Below are 20629 nucleotides of genomic sequence, written 5' to 3'. Positions count from 1 at the left end.
AAAGTGTGTTTTCTCTATTGATCCAATTTCTTTATTGAGGCAATTCCTTATTCACAAGTCTGAGATCAGTAATGTTTGTCAGCTCAGTGTCTCTACTTTTCCTGGAGACATTTGAGTGGTGCTCTGTAAATGCAGGGACCTGCTGCTCTCTAGCTCTGGTGCATGGTTGGGTGTTTTCAGTGACTGATCAGTAGAAGATTCTGGGCAAGTGATGAGTCAGGATTGTGCTAGTGCAGCAATACATTCTAACCTAGAAAATGTCTGTCCTGTAGATAAATTTTACTCAAATCAGTTGTTAGTCTGTAATAGGAAATGTGTCTGTCATATTTGTAGTTTTGAGACTTGAGTGTCTCTGCTTCTGAACTGCTTTGTAGCATCTCAGGTCTGTGGATGTGTTTGTATACCATTGTAACTAAAAATACAGAAATTTGAGCAATTGGAGGTTTTGCAGATCAGATAAAGGAGTTTCCTGGCATTTGCTGTGACTTGAGACTGCTAAATAATTTAGCATTTTAAAGGTGAATGAAATACAAAGAAGCACAACAGCATTGACAAAACCAGACAAGACCTAGAATGGCAATTTATTGAAAGAATAGAGAGGTGTCAAATCAGTGAAACAGGTGACAAATCAGTTGCTTTTTGGGTGTTGAATGTAGAGGGGGGTTACGAGTGTGTTTAGTACTGCAGCAGTTATTGAGGTAGGGCTTGGGTATCACTGCAGAGATGGGTTCATGCTGCTGGTGGCAGGAGTGTTAGTGGGTGATTCATAATCCAGCTTTGGCACAGAATGTCTCTTCAATTTTTCATCTAGTGCTGACTATTTCTTTTGAGATTTAAAGCCCTTTTGTCATGCAGATAACAATATATCCTCTGGCAGGTAGAGATGAGAACTTCCTTTGCTCATAGGCGATGAAGGGCTTGATGTTACAATATCTTCTTGGTCCCTCAGTCATCTGTCCCTATCATCTAGTGAAAGTGTGTGCAGCTCATTTTGCTGTGCCTTCCACTTGAAGGACAGATGGAACAAGTGGAGTAGCAAACACAGCAGCCCTGAGCTAAGCTTTCCATTTGAAGAAAAGAAAACCTGTTTGAAGCTGCTATTGAGTTAAACCTACTTGAAATCACTGGAAGTTGGGTTCTGTGAAGTGAGCCTAATGAGGGACTTTGTTGGAAATGGCAGCTTGTCATTGTTTTTTACAGTTTGTTGAAATGGTTTGAGTTGGGGTAAATACTGCTTATTGTACTCAGAATTAAGAGTAAACTTGAGCTTAACTCAAAGGCTGAGGGAGTCTTTGATTAGGGTCAGTATTGGAAGTCCAGCTCGAGCCTCACAGAGGGAAGATCCTGGATTCCTTGCTAAGGTTGTTCTTGATGGATTTTCTGGTTAACAGATGAATACAGTGAAAACCTTCTCTCTGTTCCTGTGCTGTTTTATTCTCCTGTCCCTCCATCTTTGTCAGGGCTGGAGGAGTTGTCTGATACACCTGTGCTCCTCTGGCCACTCTAAGGGCTTTTTCAACTGCTTTTGTCCTGTCTTCCATCCTTCCCTGTGTCCTGAAAGTAAGCAGTGCTTATTTCTTCAGCTCTTGGTAACCTTCCTAGCAAAAACCCAAAGCAGTTGAGGGCATTTGATGATTTAAATCAGGGTTGATCAGGATTTGAGTCAGACAGTGTAACGTGGTGTCTGCCATAAAGATGACTTCACCTTGGTTTTGAGTAGGTGTTGGGATCAAACGACCTCTAGAAGCCACTTCTAGTCTAAACTTGGAATCACTAAATTTGAATGATGCAAGAGATGTATTCCTTGATTTCTGGGAGTAGGCTTAATTCAGTATAGCAGAAAATGTGGACCTTTCTCACATTGTTTCCCTTTTTTTCCCCTTCAGCTGACAAAGGAACTGTGGTGGCTAGGCATGTGCTTGGCTGGGTAATCTTAATCAGCAAAACTAGTTGGAATCTTCAGAATTTTTTTGTATGCTTAGGGGATACTTGTGTATAAAATGTGTAACATTTATGTGATGCCACAAGTGTTATTGAGAAAGGCATTTTAAATAGGAATACAAATGAGTTCATGCTCATTAAGACATGGATACTTGAGTAGAAGAAAATTTAATTGTGAAGTGAGTGAATGTTTTTGCTTCTTGTTAATTGAACTGTTAGCTGTAAATGAAATACACTTCAATTGTCAAAAGCCACAATTTTTACAAACTGAAATTTCAGACAGGATTTCCTATTCAGCTTGGTTACTTGGCACAGTTTCAAATAATAAACTGCTTGTTTCCTACATGCTAAACTCCAAGACCTGGGCTTGCTGTGCTGTGGATGGGAGGTGTTAGGTAGAGATTGGTGCAGTGTCCTCTGCCAGGATTTTTTATTTACACAGTACAACCTGCTCTGAGGTTTCCTTATTGCTGCTCCTGATCAGGCAGCAGTGGGAGTGGTGATGTGTGTTTGGGGGTGTCCTCATTGCTGAAGGATCAGCGTGTGCTGCTTACAGCAGTCAGGTAAGGCTTCACTCAAACCTAATGCTTCCTTCTGAGTCTTCTGTCATGAAAAACACAGCTGAGTTCAGATGTGAACTGAACCTGCTGAATTCTTTTTGGTGCTCTTACCACGGAGCTTTGGAATGCTCTGGCCATATTTTGTCTGTGTTATACATAGATGACCCTTTCTGTAGGTCAGGAAACAGTTCCAGGGTGGGAATATGCTGTTTTGGGAGACTGTTAAAGACCAGGAAAAACAAGCTTCCATTACTGTAATAAATGTTTTATCTTGGGACATCTATAAACTCAAATATGATTGAAGTTTTCATAAAATCTAAAGACCTTTTAAAAATATAATATTTAAAAAGCAATATCATGCCTTTTTGCCTTTGTTTTGGGAGAAGTAGGGAGGAGCAAAATATAAATGAGTGTTTTTTCAGAGGAGTCTTTTTAAATGAAAAGGGAGTGCTGGTGACTGAGAAGGCAGTTGTCTAACTCAGAAAGCTCCTGAGCTAACTTTGGGGATTAAATGTGGTATTTGATCCTCAGCCAATCTGTGTGCTTACTTCTAACAGAGTGCAGAAGGTAATCAAAGAATGTAACTTTTCTGTGCTTGCACTTCTGTTGTAAAATGTTTAGGCTCCACAAATCAAAAAAGACAGTAGTGCCTGAACTCTTGTTTTCCACCAGTTGGCTTTGTTTCTGCTCAAGGCAATGAACTTCAGGTTATGATATTATACTGAGGTGAAATCCATGTTGTAGCACTTTTGAAAATAGAAATGTTTTTCCACTTTCCCACTGTTTAATGCTGTGTAAAGCAGAGTGGTGCTGACCTTTTGCAAGGATCACAAGGACTTTAGTTCTTATTTCTTTTTGCAGTAAGAATTGCATGATGTGTATTCAGGTCAGAGCCTCAGCACTCTGAAGATCTCAGAAACCAAGCAAAGACTAACAATTAGTTGAGCTGTCCAAAATAAAGGTTAAGATTGGTAGTGCTTCAGAGTTTGTTTCTGAAGTTTGGTTGTATTCTTAGCTTTGGGAGATTTCCTCTCTGACCTTTAAATCAGCTGTGCATTTCTACCCATATATAGGGGTATTGGGATAATATTTCTGCTTTAGCTCAGAGGAACCATTTTTGCTTAACAAATATATAGAGAAATGAAATCATGCAAAAGAAATGTAAAAGCAGTATAAATCTGCTGTTTGCTAAATATGGTAAATACTAAACCTGAAAGCCAGATATCTTTCAGAACACTTGTAACTAAACATAAATTAGGAATCTTTCCAAGTGCAAGTGCTTGAAGACATAGTGTTGTGTGAGACCTCCATCCTCATGTCTGTTCAGTCATCAACCTGTTTGAAAAGATTTACATTCTCTTCTAGGGCTAAATTTATTGAGTGCTTTGATCAACTCTAGTTTTCAAAGCTTGTGCATGTTTCCCACCTGCAGTTTCTTGTTTCCAGCCTATGAGGAGCAGCTGTGGAAGAGGGGACTTGGAAGAGGAGATGAAGTCTTGGACTTGCTTTTGCCACGTCCTTCTTTGCTCTTTGGCTCCGAGCCCCAGGCAGTGATACTCTGCTCTTTTGGGTTTTCCCTCACCTCGTTTGCCTTCTTGCCTGTGATGTGACAGGAGATGCACAAAGAAGAGGCTGCGGGAGGAAGTTCACCACTGCCCTCAGAGCAGTTTCTTTGGGCTGCTGGAGACGGTCTGAGGATGAGGTGCAGTATTGCAAATGTGCTGCTGTTGTTCCAAGCACTCAGCCTAGGATATTTAGGCACACTGCAGGCATGGATGCTTTTTTCTCAATGCTACTTCAGCTCTAAAATGAACTATTTTCATTATCTATGCTAGAGGTGTTCCAAAACTGTGCCCTCTGCCTGCAAAAATCCCATCCCTCACATGCATCTCTGGATCTCTTGTGTATTGCTTAGCACTGGAGAGCAGTCAGACCACTCCAGTGGCTTTATGCTTTTGTTGGTTTTTTCCCTTGTTTTCCATTCACGATGCTAACTATTGTCTTTTTCTCTTGCTTTTGGATGAAGATGAGTACAGGGAAAGCTTTTTTCTAACTTGTCTACATTCTGCTGTTGATTTAAGTTGATTCTTTTATGGAGCCATGGAAGTAGCGGGGTTTTGTATGATTTTAAAATTTCTGTGAGCTCTCCCTTTGGTGCTGAGAGGGGTGTCCTGGAATGTGCCTGGTTTAGAGCACAAAGTTTGTCTTTTTATATTTTCCTGAATTTTTGTTATTGGTATAGTCTTTTCCTCTCGGATCCATTTTAACACATTTTGTCTGTGAACTCAGACAGCTTTCAAATCTTGTTAACAGTGGTAAAAGAATCTGACTGCTGTTCCTGGACAGGATGCTTTGGCAGGACTGGGCTGTTTTTGCTGTTTCTTTTCTTTTCAGGAATCCAGACAAGGTTTTGTAAGCAGTGTCCACAGATGTATTGATGCTTACATGAACCTCTGGTCTGTTCCTTTGTGCTCACTTCCCTTATTAGTTTTTCCATCAGAGTGTTTCCAAGGCCTTTACAAATCTTAGCCTGTGATATCAATGGTACCCCTGTGGGACTGCAAGAAGAGCCTTGGCTGAAAGGGATTTTGGTTCACTTCATGTGATGTACCTTCAAACTTGAATTTCTGATAGATATTAAACTATTACCAGAGAGGTTTAGGGCCAGATTAGAAACAAACAGCCCAACTCAGTTCTTCACTATCCTTGCTATTAGAAAGTATTTGCTAATAGCAGTTCTGTTGCTCAGATTTATATGCCTGTTCTTTTGCACAACTAAGGCTATCTAAAAATTGTGATTTCTTCTGCATTAATTAATACTGTTTCTTATTTCACTGGTGTGATGCTGGTAAATGTTTGAACTGGGTAAACACCATGAAAAACTTCAGTCTGTTCATTTACATTTTTTAATAACTGCTTTGCTTATGGCACTTTTATGTTTGCATTGCACAAACAGCGGGTGATTGACTCTTAGAGACATAAATGCTCAGAGGAATGGAGCTCCAGTGTTGAAGGGAAGTGACCTCTGCTCACTGCTGGGGGAGCTGGGTGCTTTCTGGCTAATGGGCTGTGGGCAGTCTCTGTGTTCCAGGCACTTCCAGTTTGTGACACTGGAGCTGCTGCTTGTGGGGTTTATGGGGTGCCCCTTGTGCCTCCTTAATGGGAAAGGAGCTGTTGGAACACTTTGTCCTGTGAAATACGAGGTCCTCAGCTCCCAGAGGAGTTCTCAAGTGGCAGAGCAGGTGAAGAAGACTGAATTGCCTATAGTAACTGGAATTTCTGAAGGCATTTTTATGTGCAGATTACAAAACCTGCTCCCATCCCTGGCAGTCATCTGTTGGACTTACTGTAGGTAGAGTGATTAATGAAAAAGAAAAAAATTCTCAAGATTTATTTTGAGACTTATTTTTTTGTGATCTGAATGGTTTCTGTGTTCTCATGTGAGATCTGTAACACACAAATTAAATTAATTTTGCAGAATTCTATTTGTTACTGGTATTAGTTTAAATGGCAATTGATGCTATCATGAACAAAGTTAATTCAGAATAAAATGAACTATCCTAATCCATAGGTGTGTAATACCTGCAGTGAAGGCCTAGATAGCAAAGCATTCCCTCTGCATACCAGAGGTAACCACAGTTACTGGCTTTAGCTATCCAGGGATCTATAGCACAATTAGTTTTCATCTCTTTGTGGGCTTTTGTTTTCCCTGAAGTGATCTAAAAGCTGGTTTATTTGAAATGCAAAATTTCACTCATGTATTTGAAGGGAGAGAATCAACGTGGGACTGTTCTTGCCTTTGTCCGGAGAGTTGAGTATATTCCTTTCCTGTGGCTTCCATTCCAGACATCAGCAAGGTTTTACACACAGATATATATATATATATATATTTATATGTATGTGAGAGATGTCTTGTATGTGCCTCATCCTAAAACTTCATATAAATTAGAGTAGACTGCAGAACTGAACACCTGTGTTTTTAAAATACATGTTTGCAGATGTTTGACAGCTGTTTCTAAGGTCAGAGTATGAATAGCTTTGTTAGTGTTTGCTGCAAAGACCCAATTAAACTAAACATAAACCTCAGCTTTACATCTTTCCCTTCTTTCCTTAAGCTGCTTGGAAATGCAGTTGAACTCTGGAATTTTTTCCTACAAGTCTCTATTTTGGTCTGGTGTTTCTTTGTTTTTACTGGCAAGAAGTAAAACTAAAAGCAGTTGGCTATTCTCTGGTATGTATTTTCTGACAAAAACTTTTTTTGACAGAAAAACCTTCGTCCCATTAGGTTGAGCTTGCAATTTTCCTAGTCACAAAACCCCTCGTCTAATGAGTTGCCTTTAGGGAAAAAGTAAAATCTGATTTTTTACAGTGAAGTATTTTAGATATCGAGCTTCTTCTACAGCTTGATGGAAGAAAAGGCTCTGTCAGAGGGTCTGAACTTCCTCTGACAGCTCCAAAACCTTGTGGTTTTAATAGGAGATGGACTTGGGTTTTCTTTCTGATGTTCTGGTTACTTGTGGAGAGGCAGAGGAAGTGATAGTCCTCTGCGTTTTTGGTTTTTCTCTCCGTGAATCTGAATTTTTTTCTCAGTCATCTGCATTTAGATTGTTTGCATTCTGAAGTGCTTGAGTTCTGATGCTGAGATAAGGAATGCTGTGACTCTTCTGTGATGTAGCAGATGATTGATTGGTTTTTTGTAATCTGTTAGCCTCTAAATGGTAAAATTTGGACATATTTACTCTGGCAAAGGGGGATGAGAGACTTGAGGAGAAAAATTCTTCACTCAGCAGTAACGTTTCTAAAACTAGAGCTGGTGATGAGGTAATTGGAACTCCTGCAGTGTTTTATAATCAGCTTGTAAGTTGGATTTCTGATGCTGACTTCATATTTAAATATGCTTAACCATAATAAATAATCTTACCATGTAATTGGATGGCTAAAGAGTTTAGTAATTTATTTTTTTTATTTTTCATAAGATTATCTGTTGTAATGTAGCCATTGAAAAGGCAACATTGTTAACACTGTTCTCCCTTTTCCCAGTGTTCAGGGGCATTTTAGGCTCGGCCTGGCCTTGGGATGAGAAGGAAATCAGTGTGCATGTGCCAGTGACTTATTGGTGACATGGGCTGTGCACACCCTGCAGTGCCAGTGACTCACTGGTGCCCAGGGCTGTGCAGAGACCCTGCAGTGCCAGTGACTCAGTGGTGCCCAGGGCTGTGCACTCCCTGCAGTGCCAGTGACTCACTGGTGCCCAGGGCTGTGCAGAGACCCTGCACTGCCAGTGACTCACTGGTGCCCAGGGCTGTGCAGAGACCCTGCAGTGCCAGTGACTCACTGGTGCCCAGGGCTGTGCACACCCTGCAGTGCCAGCGACTCACTGGTGCCCAGGGCTGTGCACACCCTGCAGTGCCAGTGACTCACTGGTGCCCAGGGCTGTGCACTCCCTGCAGTGCCAGTGACTCACTGGTGCCCAGGGCTGTGCAGAGACCCTGCACTGCCAGTGACTCACTGGTGCCCAGGGCTGTGCAGAGACCCTGCAGTGCCAGTGACTCACTGGTGCCCAGGGCTGTGCACTCCCTGCAGTGCCAGTGACTCAGTGGTGCCCAGGGCTGTGCACTCCCTGCAGTGCCAGTGACTCACTGGTGCCCAGGGCTGTGCAGAGACCCTGCACTGCCAGTGACTCACTGGTGCCCAGGGCTGTGCAGAGACCCTGCAGTGCCAGTGACTCACTGGTGCCCAGGGCTGTGCACACCCTGCAGTGCCAGCGACTCACTGGTGCCCAGGGCTGTGCACACCCTGCAGTGCCAGTGACTCAGTGGTGCCCAGGGCTGTGCAGAGACCCTGCAGTGCCAGTGACTCACTGGTGCCCAGGGCTGTGCACTCCCTGCAGTGCCAGTGACTCAGTGGTGCCCAGGGCTGTGCACACCCTGCAGTGCCAGTGACTCACTGGTGCCCAGGGCTGTGCACACCCTGCAGTGCCAGTGACTCACTGGTGCCCAGGGCTGTGCACACCCTGCAGTGCCAGTGACTCACTGGTGCCCAGGGCTGTGCACACCCTGCAGTGCCAGTGACTCAGTGGTGCCCAGGGCTGTGCACACCCTGCAGTGCCAGTGACTCAGTGGTGCCCAGGGCTGTGCACAGCCTGCAGTGCCAGTGACTCAGTGGTGCCCAGGGCTGTGCACTCCCTGCAGAGCCCAGCCCTGTCCCTGCTGGTGTGACTGCACAGGCACAGCAGGTGCTGTGAAGGTTTTGGGTGTGCAGTGACTGCTGTGCTTGGGCTCTGCAGGAGGCTGGGGGGGGGTGAGCCCGGAGTGCCCAGGGGCAGGAAGGGGCTGCTCTGGCCCTGCAGCTGCCTCCTGACACCCAGCAATGCAGCCAGACTCTGCTGGATAAAATTGTTGGCACGTTTTAAATGGCATTTTTGCTGTTCCTGATGCTTTGACTGTGGGTAAATTTTACCCTTCATTTACAGCATGTATAAAAGGCCCTTGAACTTTGTCATGTCCTTACATGTGCTGCCCTGTACTGTGAACAGTGCAGGCACAGTAATGCTGTGGAAAAGTGAGTCATTCTGTCTAGCTCCAGCCATGGATTTGTTCTCACCCTGATTTTAAAGCCACCTGCTTCTGAGTTTTCCTCTCTGCTATACAAGTGTGGTTGGAAATTTGATCACATGGTAGCTTTCAGTCGATGCAAAATGTAACTTGGCTACTTTACTACTAGAATAATAATTACATATCATGGCCTGCAAAAGGTAATGTGAGAAGAAATTAAGAAAGGTTATTTAAATCATATTCTGGTTTTGAATGGTGTTTAATTACCCACTGCTTGATCCTTGATGTGTGTAGTAGCACTTAGATCTTTATGCTGTAAAAGTTTTGCTGTCATTTCCTGAGTAATTCTGTCAGACCATGTTGGTACACTCTGTACCATTTTGTGTAAGTATGATCTTTGTGGCATGCAAACAAAGTGTCCAGCTGAAAAATTTAAACTGAAAGTTACCAAATAGTGTTGTCCACTTTCTGTGTCATGGAGTCATGATTGCTCAGGGAAGAGAGGCAAAGGAAAAGCTAAATTAAGCCACTTTTTGATAATGTAGGATTTTTTCTAGGCTCATATAGAGGTTTAACTAATGCCAATGTATGTGTTAGTTGAACCTTTGAAATCCTGTCAAATACTGCTGTAAATAAATAAATAAATCAGTCTCTCTATTCAAGTGTAGCTGGTTGCTTTCTTGAGCCAACACAGCCAGTGGTGTAGCAGTACAGTGAACCCAGAGCTGCTCCAGTTTGAATTATTTGCTTTATTTGGAGGAGAGGCTTCTCTGCCTTGAACTGTAGGGCTGGTAGGATTTAGGGTTTAACTGCAGTTTCAGTTTTGTTTTTGCATTTGGGTAGATGTAGTTAAAGAATGAAAATAGGGTATATGTGTGAGCTACTAGGAAACTAAATGTACATTGTTTCTGTTGCCTTGAATTTAGTTAAATGTGTTTCAATGAACATGGAGCTCTGCAGTGGGGCTGAAATGAAGTGGGTAATGATTTTGGAGCAGAGGTATAGGAGGTTATCCCTGAGAAATGGGACTGAAAGGCTTCTGTAGGTTCCCATCTGCTCTCAGTGAGTTTTAGGGGAACTGTTTTGTTTCCTTGCTCTCTGGAACTGATTAGAAGCCATTGTAAATTCACTGATGTTACTTTTTCTTTAGGATGTGGGTCAGCATCCTCTGAAACAGTTACTGTCTAAAGCATATGGGTTAAATAAAAAAACGTGTGGCTTCCTGTGTTTGTGTTCTGTTTATATGTTGGTAAGGTTGGTGTCCAGCTGTCTCCCTGCAGTTTGAAAGTGAGCTTGGGCCAGTTGTAAGCAGACAGATCAGGACCTGGTGAGAAGGTCACAGTGGGCATAATTGCTTAGGCTTCCTTTTTTGAAAATTATAATTTAGAATTTTTGACTGATGAATATTGTGCACCATGAAGCAGAACTTAATTTCCCTCTTAGATGATAACTGCATGAAGCAATTTATGTTGTATGTTTAGAAGCTGTGCTTAAAGAACTTCCTGGGCAGTGAAGAGCATAATTTTCAAATCACTTGAATTTTTAGATTTCTTGTGATACATAAAGTCCTGGCCTTTATGTAGTTTCTTTTCTCTGTGTGTGAGGAAGGATTGTTTGCCTTCTTTAAAGATTTAAATCCTATTTCTTTCAGCAGAGTATCTCACTACTTTTCCTCACAGCATTATATTATTTGAGTTGTCTTTCTTTTCCTGTCAGAGATGCTGGTATTTGAAAAAAACCCCATAATGTGGAGCTGTGATTCACAGAGCTGCAGATGTTGCTTGGAAGGGACATCTGGAGGGAGGTCATCTTAGTCCAGCCTCCCACTCAGAGCAAGACTATTGCCAGCATTGGTTTGGGTCAATAAGAGCTTTCAGCATTTACAATCTGCCAGGCTGGACTCCGCCTCTCTGGGAACACATCCTGGTGTCCAGCCTGAGCCTGCAAAGCCAATAGAGCTGGGGAGAATCCGGTTCTGTCCTCTGTGCCACTTCCCCCCAGAACCTTTAGCTCCATCAGATTGGGCCCCTGTGCCAGGCTGTTCCTGATGCTTTGCAAGGCCATTTCCTCAGCATCCCTTGGGCCAGCTGCTTCAGAGCCCTGAGCATCTTGGGTGCCCCTGGCTGCTCAGTCTCCAGCTGTGCCTCAGCTCTAAGGCTGAGCCCCCAAAACTGTACCCAGTCCCTGGTTTGTACTGGCAGAGCAGGAATTCAGTTTGTTCACTCCTGGGTGAACCTTTCCTGTGCACAAGTAAAGGTGTTCCTCTGCTAGAGATCAGTGCCTGTACCACCCAGGAATAGTCTGCTTAGCTTTAATTATTTTCCAGATGAGGAGTCAGGATGATGGGATGCTTAAGGGTGGTTCTAAGGATCTCAGCAGCTGCAAAAGTAGAAGAAAAAAGGATGAATGTCAGCCATGTTGTACTTGTGATATTGATCTGCAAAATCTGTAAGATGCGAGAAGCATTTCTACCTCTGTCTGTAGAAAACATCTACCTTTAGAACTGGGGTGGGATGTGGGAAAACACATCAAATATTCAAAACATGCAGCAAGATTTTCTTCTCAGATCACTTGGATTTCAGTGCTGGGTGGAAAGCAGCAAGCCAGGAGAGAGCAGTACAGGGTGATAGCTCTCCTCTGTCCCTCGAGGCCCAAAGCCCCAGTGTTCTGGATGAAAGGGACAGCAGGAATTGAGTGGAGTATCTGCTGCTCATCAAAGGTGATTCTGAAACTGAAGGAACAGGAATTTAAGTAGTATGGCCCTTCAAAATGGCCTGAACTGGCAACTCATAATTGTAGAGTGAGTTTATTAAGGCTTTTTGGTTTTGTTTGTTTTTATTTTCACTAAAAATACAACATTTTTGTATTTTAGTAAGGAAGGGGGTAAATTAATTAGGTTTTAGATTTCATGTCTGACATTAAATTCCCATGACAGGCCACAGGCTTACAAATGGAACTACTTCTAATTTGGGGGTAGTTTGTATTCAATGAGAAATACACAGTCCTTAAACCATTTGCTTCAGCAACAGTTCTATGGGATTGAAGATAAAGTACTCTAAATAGCTGTGTTCTGTGCACACATAGATTAGTTGTGAAAATCTGGACAAGAAATTATTAGTGCAATCTTAATTTGAAATTTCAGGGAGGACTTGGTTTCAGTTTTTTACTGGGGTCAAACAAAGCTCTGCTGAAGGGTGCACTGTGAGGAATGATCAGGCAGGTGGACTGGAAGAGCAGGATCTACCTACCTGTGTGCTGAGTATGGTGGATGAGGACTTGTCTTGAGGGATAAAACAGAACTGCAGGGATTTCCAGCAACACTGGCACAGAGCTCAGTTAACATGGAAACTCAGAATTGAAGTGTCATTTATGCTCTTTGTTCTCTGTCCCTAAGCACAGGATCTGTCCTGAAGCCATCAGCTGGCACTGGCCAAGTGGTTCATGGGGTAAAAAATTCCTGCTGTGTTATGATGTTTGATTTGAAGGACTGCTGAAGGGAGAGAATGACATAGTTAACTTAACCTTTTTTATCTTTGGTTTTCTTTTTCCCAGAGGTATGGAGAACTTGGTAGCTGGGTCCAATCTTCCTCCACTTTTTACAGATGAGGATGGATCTAAGGAAGGTGCTGAAATTAATGTAACTGGGTAAGTAACTCCTTTTTCACCTTCAGCTGGTAGATACTATCTCTGCACTTGTCAGGGAAATCGTTTCAGTGGAGGAGGGTATTCTGAGTAATTTGTAAAAATAAGAGAAATAAACCCGACAGAATTCCATTTTGCAACGTGCCCTTGGCCTTGATAGAAGATCACAGGGTCCTGTTTAGGAGAAACCAGAACTCTTCTGAACTGATGGAAGTGGTCACAAACTGTTCTTTAGTGTCTCTTAGCTTTAAAAGGTAAATCCCTGGGATTTCAGTCTTAAGAAAGTGACATTTTGGGAACAGAGAGGGAGGAAGTATCTGTGGGCCATAGTGGTCTCTGCTAAGTAAATGATTTCAATTAAGGATATCATCAATGTTCATCAATGATCTGTGAAACTGATCACTGACACTGATATCTCATTTTTGTCAGTCTGACTCTGCTTTTGGAAACTACAGCAATGGCCTCTTAAAATCAAATTGCCAAGAGAAGTTTTCTTTTAAGAATACATGGAATTTTTGCTATGTTTTTATAATTAAAGCTTCTTTTCCATTTTGCAAAGCACCAAACAGTAAAATTCAGACTTTGCAGTCAGGTAAAGCCCTGTAAAAATGTATGTGAACACTTTCACTCTAAATTTGGATTTACTTATCTGGGACTTCAAACTTGTTGGTGCCAAATGAGGTCCATGTTCAAATGAGGCTTGTGTTTAAGAGATATTAATGTTTTGGCTGAGCTTTCATCAGTGTTTGCTGCAAATGGCTGCATCACATGAAGTTTCTCCTGTAGGTGTAGTTTAAAGAACTTCTCTGCTAAGGGGGAATGGAGAGGAAAACTGAAACACTCTTCAAATCCTAACAGTGAATCCAGAGCTGTGTTGTTCCTATTCTTTCTGACACATACCAAATATAATTAACTTAAGGGAGAATGTCTGCTCTGTTCCCTTGGTCCCTCTCTAATTGTCAGTAATGTGAGCTCAATCTGTGGTCTCAAAGTCAGCCATGGATCTCTGCAGCCCTTTTGTCTTTACCAGTAATTATGTCACAATTGCTGATTGTAGTGAGTAGTGAAAATATGCTGTTCTCTCTGAAGACAGATATTCCCATGGGCATTCAAATAACAATTCTGTTAATATATATCAAATTTTTATAGCTGTAGTCTACATTAATAGGAACAGGTATTTTGAATATTTAAAATTTGCCATAGCCATGAGTAGCTTTAGAGTGGAATAAATGAGCAAAGGAGACTTGAAGCATATCCTGCTGTTAAAGGAATTTTCATGAATGTAACGGGGTAAGGCCAAGTATTCTTTAGTCTCAAAAAGGGTTTAGAATCTGAGATGAGTCCAAAAATTTTACATTAATTTGCCTACTGAGCACAGGGCTGAGAATGTCCATGGGGTTATTGCCCCAAAATATGTGTTCAGCACTGTCAGTCTACCTTCAGAAGTATTTCTGCACGTTTGCTCTTCTTTTTTGCCTGCAGCCATCTTGCCCTTTTTTGAAATAAGGTAGATTGATACAACTCTTGCAGCAAAATTAAATTAGGGCCATTCTGGAGCCTGTTGAGACCTAGTCATAATTGTGTTTAAATACCCATGTGGATGAACAGGAGAGTATGTGGAATGAAGTTCAAGCCAAGATCATACCCAATCACAGATCTCTACATGTATTTGTGGAGAAATATATTAAATACATCCAGAAAGGTGTATCTTGGTTGATGATTAAACTTTTAATTTCAAATTCCTTATGGTACTTCTGAAAAAGGATAGATTCACGCTGACTGGTTTCTGATGCAAACGTTCACTTGCCTGTGAGTTGTTTGTGTGAGCAAATGCTTCACCAAAAATGAAACAAAATACCACTTTAAAAATCAAACTGGGTCTGAAAGTCCATGGGAGCTGTGGTAGTTATAGTGGTTGCTTGGATGGAACAGCCAGTTCTTCAAAAATCACTTCTAAATCCCATTTTTCTTGCTAGTGTGAGAATGAATATATTTGCAACATTTTTACATGTTTTAGAAGATTAGGGAGGAAGTGATTTAGGAATGATGATTAAATTTTTTGTTTTCCACTTCTGTGCTTTTTCAGATTAGCTAATTCAGAGAGTTCATTCAGTGGTGGAACTTCACAGCCTGCAAATAACCCAGATTTGGTGGAGGACTTGTCACAGGCTCAGCAGCAGCAAAATGAGTCTTCTAATGCTGCTGAAACCACTGAGCAGAAGCCTGAGGAGGAGGTGAGATGAAATAATAGTAACTTTTCAATGAAGCAAAGGCATAGAATTTTGTCATTATATTGTCTTACCTGCTCGGATTTTATTTTTAATAGGATCACAAATTTTTATCCATTTGCCATGTTCATCTTCCGATTCCCTAATTTCCTCCTGTGTTGCACAGCTGCACACAGATAGCTGGCAGTTGGACTGTGCAGAGAGCAGCACATGGGTCTCAGCTTAGCCAGAGGGGCCCACAGGCTCGTGCTGCATTCAGGACTGAATCTTCAACTGCCACAAATGATCTTCTCTCTTGTGAGCCAGCAAAGTGAGACCATTGTAATGTTCTGGTAGTAACTGAGGTCTTTAAAACCATTGTATTTTTACTGCTTTAGACTATACCTTGTGTACCATCCAACACTGATTTTTGGTGACTAAATCATGAAGGACCTGAAGTTGCACTAGGAAGTGGTTTTGGGGTTTTCTGGTTTGGTTTTTTTTTTTTTTTTTTGATAGATGTATCTGATATTCTCCCTTGTAGTTTGTTTTCAGCTGTGAGGTCCTTTTTTTAATTGAGTAATAAAATTCCAGGAGGGAAACAAAAAGTAACATGATGGCAGGAACATGTTGATCTGGGGAAAGATTAGAAGTATTGAAAATAGTTGTATGTACATAGCACTAGAAAATAGTGTTGTCCAGAGCTTGCTGTAGAAATAATTTGAAGCCAAGAGGATGAGTGATAATGTTGTTATTCCTGTGAACTCACAAGTGTGTCTCAGACACATCTTACAATATTGCCTCCTTTTGGAGTTTGTTTGCTGCTCCATTGGAGGGGGTTACTGGGAAAGGCAATCTACTTAGCAGATGAGAGTAGCCTGTTTACTGTCTTTACAGCCACATTTTGAGCACATTGTGCATGAAGGACAAAGATCTGGAAGGTGCAAAATGACTACTTATCTATTATTAACTAGTACACAAAATCTCTCCAAAAAACCTATTGAAGTAAATGACTTGCAGGGGAGGGTATGTGAGGGTGAGAATAACTGAAACCAAGCAAATAAGTAATAAAAGAATATTTGCAGTTGCATTAGTTGAGATGATCATGTTGTGGATTATCAGTCCCTGTGATTTTACAATCAGAAGTTGATGCCAATGTTAGTTTCTTGTCCCTGTGGACTGGGAGAAACTGTAAGCTACTTTTTTTTTCACAGTGAGACTTGGTTGGCTTTGTTTAGGCAAAAGTCAGGATATCTCTAAAGTAGGGTTGGAAAGCTGCATCCATGGAGAGGATTGCAGCCATGTACTCCTAATGAAGTTGTTTATTCCTTCCAGAGGGGGTTATTTTCACTCAGCCTGAATTACCTTCGTTTTCATCTTGCAGCAGCAAAGAACCAAACGAGGAGGCTGGGCCAAAGGGAGGAAGAGGAAGAAACCCCTGCGGGACAGCAATGCCCCCAAGTCGCCCCTGACCGGGTACGTGCGCTTCATGAACGAGCGCAGGGAGCAGCTGCGGGCGAAGCGGCCGGAGGTGCCTTTCCCTGAGATCACCAGGATGCTGGGCAATGAGTGGAGCAAGCTGCCCCCTGAGGAGAAGCGGGTACCTCTGCACTTCCTTGTCCTTGCTGCTACATGGGAATGTTCTTTAGTGAGGAAGGTGACACAGGCTGTTGGTTGAAATCGTGTTTAGGAGGATATTTCAAAATGAGGGCCACAGGTTCACATGATGGGTCCTGGCAGGGCCATGGCATCTGCTTCAGGGGTGACTTGAGGAGAGCTGTGTCCTGTAGGTAATGCAAGAATACATCCAGAATGGGGGCATTGCTCTAATGAGACATCCCACAGTTCATGTGATCCATGGATGTAACTCTGCTGGACCAACTCAGATACATCTGAGACTTGTAAGGCCAAAGTCATGGAATGTGATGTCTCCTAGCTGGGAGTCCTGTGGCCTTCTGCACTATCTGACAAGTGAATGAAGCTCCAAGGCCGTGTTTGAGATGGTTTTTAGGACTTTCTGGAGTGAACCTTGTTAATGGGTTAATTGCTAATGGATGTCTCACTGTCCACTCCTGATTGCCAGTTGGAGATTTCTGCAAAGCAGTTTTTAAATCACAGTGCTTCTGAATGCTGTCATATGAATTTGATCTTCATATTTGTACTTTTAAAAATACCTTAAGGGTGTAATGAAAAATCAGATGACACAAAAAAACAAGATTTCCTTTTGTTGCTTTTTGCTAAGCTTGTAGAATACCACTTACAGAGATGATACAGAATGGTGCATAGGCACTGTGACCGAACCATAATGGAAAATATGTGGCAAGGCAAAGCAGTTGATTTGGTAGCAGGGATAGTGAGAATGATGTTGCTTAGAGAAAAGTCAAGATTGCTCCTGTGTAAGGTTGGAAATTTACATCCACGGAGACGATGTCGTGTGGTGGTGAAAATGTCTGCTGGGAGAGAAGGGTAAAAGACATCTGCCCCTCTGTCCCCTGCACTTTAACATATTCTTATCATGTGTCAGGCAGATTTTTAACCTGAAAAAGGAAATTGAGTTCAAATCTCTATTCTGTATGCTGCTTTTTAAATCCCCAGGGAATCTGTCCTCAAGTAAAGCTGTAAGTTTCTAACTCAGAGCAGGTCAAGGGAAGACTGCTGAGCCCTTTCAGCAACGCATTGCTGGAGGTGGAAAAAAAAGAATATCTTACAGAGAAATAACATGTCCAAAAGCAGTGCCAACCCGAAAGCATCACCAAATTTGCAGCTCAATCCAGCATGTTACTATTGTCATCTGTTGCAAATGTATGGAAATCATAACTTACAGGTATTACCTTGATGATTTAGAGAATACTAGGTGACTAAGGTTCACTGATTTAATTCTTACATTCATTGAATTTTAAACTCATTTGGAGAAAAAATTGGGAAGGCGACTTTTTTTCTTGAAAGGATCCCATTAGTAAGCCTTCTGACCATTCATTAAATGTTTTTCAGTTCATCAGTTCCCTTAAAGAATTTTCCAGCTAAGCTCATTCTGTCTTGCAGATGTGTGAAATACCTTCAGGCTAATAAAAAAAGGTTTCTGTTAACCAAAATGCAGACGGATTATATAAATTTAAAAAAGTTTTCTATTACCTAAAAAGCAGATAGATTATATCAATTAAAACCAGGCTCTTTCATCTTTACACTGCTCTTTGCAATAGCCATGATGTTTTGCTCACCTCTCAGATGTGCCAAGTTTTTGGTGGTGCTTTTTGTCTGTGGGGCCTGAAAACAAGTGTGTATTTGGAACTCCACTGTTATGGGTCTGAACCATAAAGCATCATCTGATCTATCATCTGATAAGATGGTATGGTTTGGCAGCACTTCCTCCTGGCCACAGAACAGGAATTCTGAAGTGTCTGGTCTGTGACATGTTGGTAATGTTCAGTAGAGTAGAGTAGCAAGTTACTCCTAGGCCTAACAAAAAAAAATTAAGAGAACAGTTATTATAAAAAAGAGAGAGAAAATGGGACACCAGAATACAGTAATTTATCCAGAGATCTTATGTCTTTGCACCTCATTGTTTCTTCACTCCTCTCCTGTTTGCATAGGTGAAATGGATCAGCACTTCATTTGACAAGTTGTTTTTCTTCCCTTCCTCCCGAAGGGGAGGGAACTCCCTGAAACCCTGGGACTTTTTTGTTTCAGCGCTACCTGGATGAAGCAGACAGAGACAAGGAGCGCTACATGCGGGAGCTGGAGCAGTACCAGAAGACTGAAGCCTACAAAGTCTTCAGCAGGAAAGCACAGGACAGACAAAAAGGCAAATCACACAGACAAGGTATTGAATGGGACAAAAGTATGTGCCTAACTAGAACAATAGAAGATTCCCTGCCAGCCACGCAGCCTGACACTCCTTGAAAGCCTTGGATTTAGAGCCTGGTTAAAAAGTGAAAGTGTTCTTTCTGTGGCATTTACCTCAGCTGTGTGTAAAGGGAATTAGACTTAGGTGAATTTCACTGTGTCTAGATTGTGTTGGAGGATATGCTTTAAGAGCATCAAAGTTAGGCACAGCTTCTCTGTGGCTTTGTAGGAGAGCTGCACAAATCTGTCTAGAATTGTTGTGTAATTAGAGTTGTGTAACTGCCTTAATTCTTTGCTTGTTTTCTTAAATTTTGTTTATTTTGAGAGACTTCTTGCTTGTTTTCCTTTTCAGATGGAGCAAGACAGCCAGCTCATGATCATGAGGTAAACCTCTTAATTCTACATTTACATCACTGGGTAGACTTTCAGGTGAAAAAAACTTATAGTGAAGTCAAAACCCAGTTTATCAGAACTTGACTGTGAATTCTTCCTTACTAATGCAGGTTAGTAAGGAAGGAACTCTTCCTAATGCAGGTTTTGAAAAGTTAGAAATGACTGAGTATTCTTACACTCATTGGTATGACAAAACTAAATTTGATGAGTCTTGGGCAGGTACAAATGATGGAATGGAGCAGAGTATATACTTAAAACATTGGTCAGTTTTGTAATGCAATGTTAAGAACCTAAAAATAGTGTGAGACCTCCATAAGCCTGCCAAGTCAGCACCTTTAGGTGGCTGTTTTCAGGTACTAATTTTTTGCAATAACACAAATGCTTGTGGCTTCCTTGAGAAGAAAATGGGTAAAGCAACCAAATAATTGGAAAATCTCTGGCTTAAACCCTCTCCTGCCCTCCCTTGCCCTCTGCATATAATGTCAGAGTGATAATGTCTGGAGCTCATCAGCTACAGCACAGGCATCTTAGCACAAATCTCGTGTGTCCTGGCTGACTGTGGTTTCTCTCTCCTTGAAACACTGCAGCTTTCTCCAGTTGTATTACCTAGGGCCACAGTGCTTCTGTAATGGTTACCAATAAATTGCAAACAAAGAGCAGGGGAAAAAATCTTGATTATACACAGCCTCTTCACTTGTAAGCAATAGGGCTTTCTGAAAGATCTGTTTTTCTTTGTGAGGCTTTTTGCCTTGGGAAAGCAATCCAGTTTGCTTCTAATGTGTTCATTACAATAGTGACAAGGCTGAGCACTGCTGAGAGGCAGCTACTGGTCTTGAAGGAAAGTACCTTTCACTTTCAGGACAATGTTTTGGTAGCATGTTTTTTTATATGCCTTTTATTAACTCCTGAAGGAAGTGCTTGCAGTGAGATTATCCTTTAGAAGTACATGGTCCCCAAGTTTTCTGATTCTACAGTCACTGAATCCAAGTTTGTCTCTAATTGTACAAAAACTGGAGGCTTCAAGTTCTAGGTTGACTGTGAACGTTACATAACCTGTATACAGGTGGCAATCTACAAATTTGGAGTCTTCCCTCTTACCCTTCTGATTCAAGCTATCATTGCTGATGTTTCACATCATAAATGCAGTAAAAAATGAGTTCTCCTCACCCCGTAGGACATTTAAGCTTCATCAGATACAGCTGAACATCAACCTGTCAGTCAGTCAGACATCCTACTCTGAACTGTGCCTTTGACTACTTGGTGTTTTTCACCTTTATATTTATAAAATCCCACATGCTTATCACCTGATGTGCTTTTGCATCTTTTGTCAGGGAAGTCAAGTATTATAATCTTGTATAGGTGGGAATCAGCAGAAAAGCTTAGATTGCTTTTAGAAGTGTCTGCTCAAGTTGTAACTGGAAGTGAGACTAAAGCTCTTTGTCATCTTGCTGCTTTCTCCTGTCCACACTGACTTCTGTTGCTGTGTTTG

The 20629-nt window shown here is 41.8% G+C and overlaps 1 protein-coding gene across 3 annotated transcripts in view; it reads left to right on the top strand.

Annotated features, from left to right (window-relative positions):
- Positions 1 to 20629, top strand: part of HMG20A (high mobility group 20A) — a 39018-nt gene that overhangs the window by 8366 nt on the left and 10023 nt on the right. For 2 of the 3 annotated variants that reach the window (XM_054516229.1, XM_036389525.1), the window contains exons 2-6: positions 12608 to 12700; positions 14784 to 14931; positions 16289 to 16504; positions 18592 to 18724; positions 19100 to 19131. In XM_054516229.1, the coding sequence (XP_054372204.1) occupies positions 12612 to 12700; positions 14784 to 14931; positions 16289 to 16504; positions 18592 to 18724; positions 19100 to 19131 (618 nt within the window). In that variant the 5' untranslated portion in view covers positions 12608 to 12611. Of the gene's footprint in view, positions 1 to 12607; positions 12701 to 14783; positions 14932 to 16288; positions 16505 to 18591; positions 18725 to 19099; positions 19132 to 20629 lie in introns of those variants that run through there. The other variant, XM_054516228.1, reaches the window with a different exon arrangement.

The sequence above is a fragment of the Molothrus ater genome, chromosome 13 (genome assembly GCF_012460135.2).
Source record: "Molothrus ater isolate BHLD 08-10-18 breed brown headed cowbird chromosome 13, BPBGC_Mater_1.1, whole genome shotgun sequence".
Taxonomy (NCBI): domain Eukaryota; kingdom Metazoa; phylum Chordata; class Aves; order Passeriformes; family Icteridae; genus Molothrus; species Molothrus ater.
Note: the sequence above shows the minus strand (reverse complement) of the source record. Positions and strands in the feature narration are given on the sequence as shown.